General features: G+C 48.2%; 1 protein-coding gene across 1 annotated transcript in view; it reads left to right on the top strand.

The window, feature by feature from the left end:
* The window catches only part of trappc8 (trafficking protein particle complex subunit 8), a 28,340-nt gene that overhangs the window by 11,488 nt on the left and 14,144 nt on the right, over nt 1-2,708 (top strand). Inside the window, exons 9-13 of the mRNA XM_087174716.1 lie at nt 955-1,217; nt 1,630-1,745; nt 1,904-2,054; nt 2,177-2,277; nt 2,535-2,640. Coding sequence (XP_087030842.1) covers nt 955-1,217; nt 1,630-1,745; nt 1,904-2,054; nt 2,177-2,277; nt 2,535-2,640 — 737 coding nt within the window. The remainder of the gene's footprint in view (nt 1-954; nt 1,218-1,629; nt 1,746-1,903; nt 2,055-2,176; nt 2,278-2,534; nt 2,641-2,708) is intronic.

Consider the following 2,708-nt stretch of genomic DNA (forward strand, 5'->3'; position numbering starts at 1 on the left):
GGGGACGCATGAATCAGCCGGAGCTTCATTCTGTTGTGTGCACCATCAGAAGATGTGCCTTGTGTTAACATTGTGACGTCTGCTGCAGGATACGCTCGACGATCCGGCTGTGAACAGCGCCGCCGCGGAGAACAGTGTCGGTGCAGCTGAAGTGGACCTTCCACAGTCAATGGAGAAAGGTCAGTCAGTTCAGCAGGTTCTGTAAACGATCATCGCTGCCTCTAGATGCGACACAAGACCACCAGCAAAACCCACCACAACAAACAGTTCACCGGCCACAGCCCCGGCCTCCCCTGACGACAACAATAAATAAAACTGTGCTAACAACTTCTATTCTCTGCACTGAGTCCAAGATTCATTTTCCTCCAAAATACCAACAGCTCTTCTTGTGCTGCTGTGTTTGAATAAACATCTCATGTTTGTAGGTCTCGTCCCTCCTGTGCACCGAAACACCAAACAAACACACAACAAATTTCAAGGTCAGGAAACCAAACTGTCAGAGTGCTGATTGCACCGGTCGCTGCGCCGACACTAAAATGAATTAGGCCTCGTAACTAATATCTTGAGCAACACCTGAGAAGGCCGTGCAATACTTTTGATTTGACCTGATTGGCTGTCAGGTTCAGAGGCAGACAGATGTCTGATATCACTTGTCTTCCAGCAGCTAACCCAAACGTCCTGAGAATATAGTCTGTACAAAGTTACACTGTCAGGTTTGTTTACATCAGATCAGCTGTAGGCGGCATGCAGTGACAGAAATATGTTGCCATGGATACAGTGGGTTAACTTGTTTACATTTTGGAAAATAAAGTTTAGTGAATGATCTAATGATCTATCATATTTTGAGTCAAATCCTGTGCAGAGCTGTTTGGTTTCTGTGACAAATGAAAGCTCAGATAAATCAGGTGAAGACTAAAGCTCTCTGTGTTGTGTTTCCACCCTGTTTCCTACCAGACGGAGTTTCCAACAGCCTGGAGAGCCATCCTCTCCAGCTGGACGCGGAGAGCGGCTCGGGGAGCCTGCACGCCCTCGGCGCCGTGAACACTGACCTGAAGAAAGGTGCCAGAGATCCAGAGAGTACGGCGGGAGGAGCAGGGAGCCACGGGGCGTGTTTGACCCTGAATGACCATGACCACATCAGACAGTTCATCCAAGAGTTTACCTTCAGGGGCCTCCTGCCACACATAGAGAAGAACATCCGGCAGCTCAACGACCAGGTGCCACTCAACGTTTAAACTTCTGATTGTCTGCTCTCCAAACTTCAGAGATGTTTTCAATTACAACTTCTCCTGACGTCTGTTCAGTTATTACCAGATTGATTCAGATTGAGACTCAGAACAATAACAATAAATCTTTTGGTCCAACTGCAGCTGACTGTAACAGAGATGCACTCAAACAGAGAGCAGAACGGTTTCTGTTATGTAGCCTACCCTCGTTAATATGAATGAGGTGGATGACTTGTCAGTATAAGTCAGTGCAGCCCCACAGCAACATAAACCGCAGCCATTAAAATGATCCAGTAGTTGAATCAACACCTCTATAAAAACTGAACATTACAACCTTCACGACGGAGGATTTATCGCAGGGCTGTGTAGAAATAAATGATTTAGCCTGCTTCTCTGTCCACAGCTGGTCTCCAGGAAGGGTCTGAGCCGGTCTCTGTTCACCGCCACCAAGAAGTGGTTTGGCGGAGGGAAAGGTCCAGAGAAGAGCATCAGTGAACCAAAGAGCACGTGTGGCCTCCTGTAAGCTCGCCGCCGCTACACCCTCATCACACCTCATACGTATTTACACCATACATGCCGCAGCGCACTCAGGACGTATTCACCTTTTTCACATGTCGTCGTGTTGCTCTGTAAACGCTGCACATTGTTGGTTTGACATTTCTTGTCTCTGATGTCAGATATCCCCCAGAAGCCCCCGAGCTGCAGATCAGGAAGATGGCGGACCTGTGCTTCCTGGTTCAGCACTACGAGCTGGCCTACAGCTGCTACCACACCGCCAAGAAAGACTTCCTGTCAGACCAGGCCATGCTGTACGCTGCAGGAGCACTGGTGAGAACCCCCCCCCCCCACACACACCTTTATGATGTCATTCATTTTAAAGCTGAATCATAATCCTGACGTTTTATCCTCTCAACCTTTCCTTTGTGATCCGTCCCCGTCCTCTTCTGCAGGAAATGGCCGCAGTGTCGGCCTTTCTGCAGGCCGGAGCTGCCAGACCGTATCCAGCACACTACATGGACACTGCAATACAGACGTACAGAGACGTCTGCAAGTAAGTTTTGTTTTCTGTTTTTTTTGAAAAAGACTCCTAGAGCTATAAAACTCTGACGCCCTTTTTGTTCCCAGACAAAAGTTTCAGATGCTTAATGTCTCTATTTTCATGATTTTGACCCCTGCGTGACCCCTCACCTGAGACCAGTTTTCTCATGAAGTTTTCTCTCTCAAATTCTCACGAAGCTTCCCCGCGATTTAAAACGTGTGACAGAATCTGGATGGTTATTGTATCGTGCGTAATCTCCGTCTCTGCAGGAACATGGTGCTGGCCGAGCGATGCGCTTTACTCAGCGCTGAGATTCTCAAGAGTCAGGGAAAATACTCCGAGGCTGCGACGCTGCTCATCAAGATGACCAGCGAGGTGAGGAAACCCGCCGTACTTTCATGAAAACAGGAAACACATTCACATCATACTGTGTGAAATGATTC

This window comes from Seriola lalandi, unplaced genomic scaffold (assembly GCF_002814215.2).
Source record: "Seriola lalandi dorsalis isolate HSWRI2012SDOR001 ecotype SW California unplaced genomic scaffold, Sedor1 jcf7180002054375, whole genome shotgun sequence".
Lineage (NCBI taxonomy): Eukaryota > Metazoa > Chordata > Actinopteri > Carangiformes > Carangidae > Seriola > Seriola lalandi.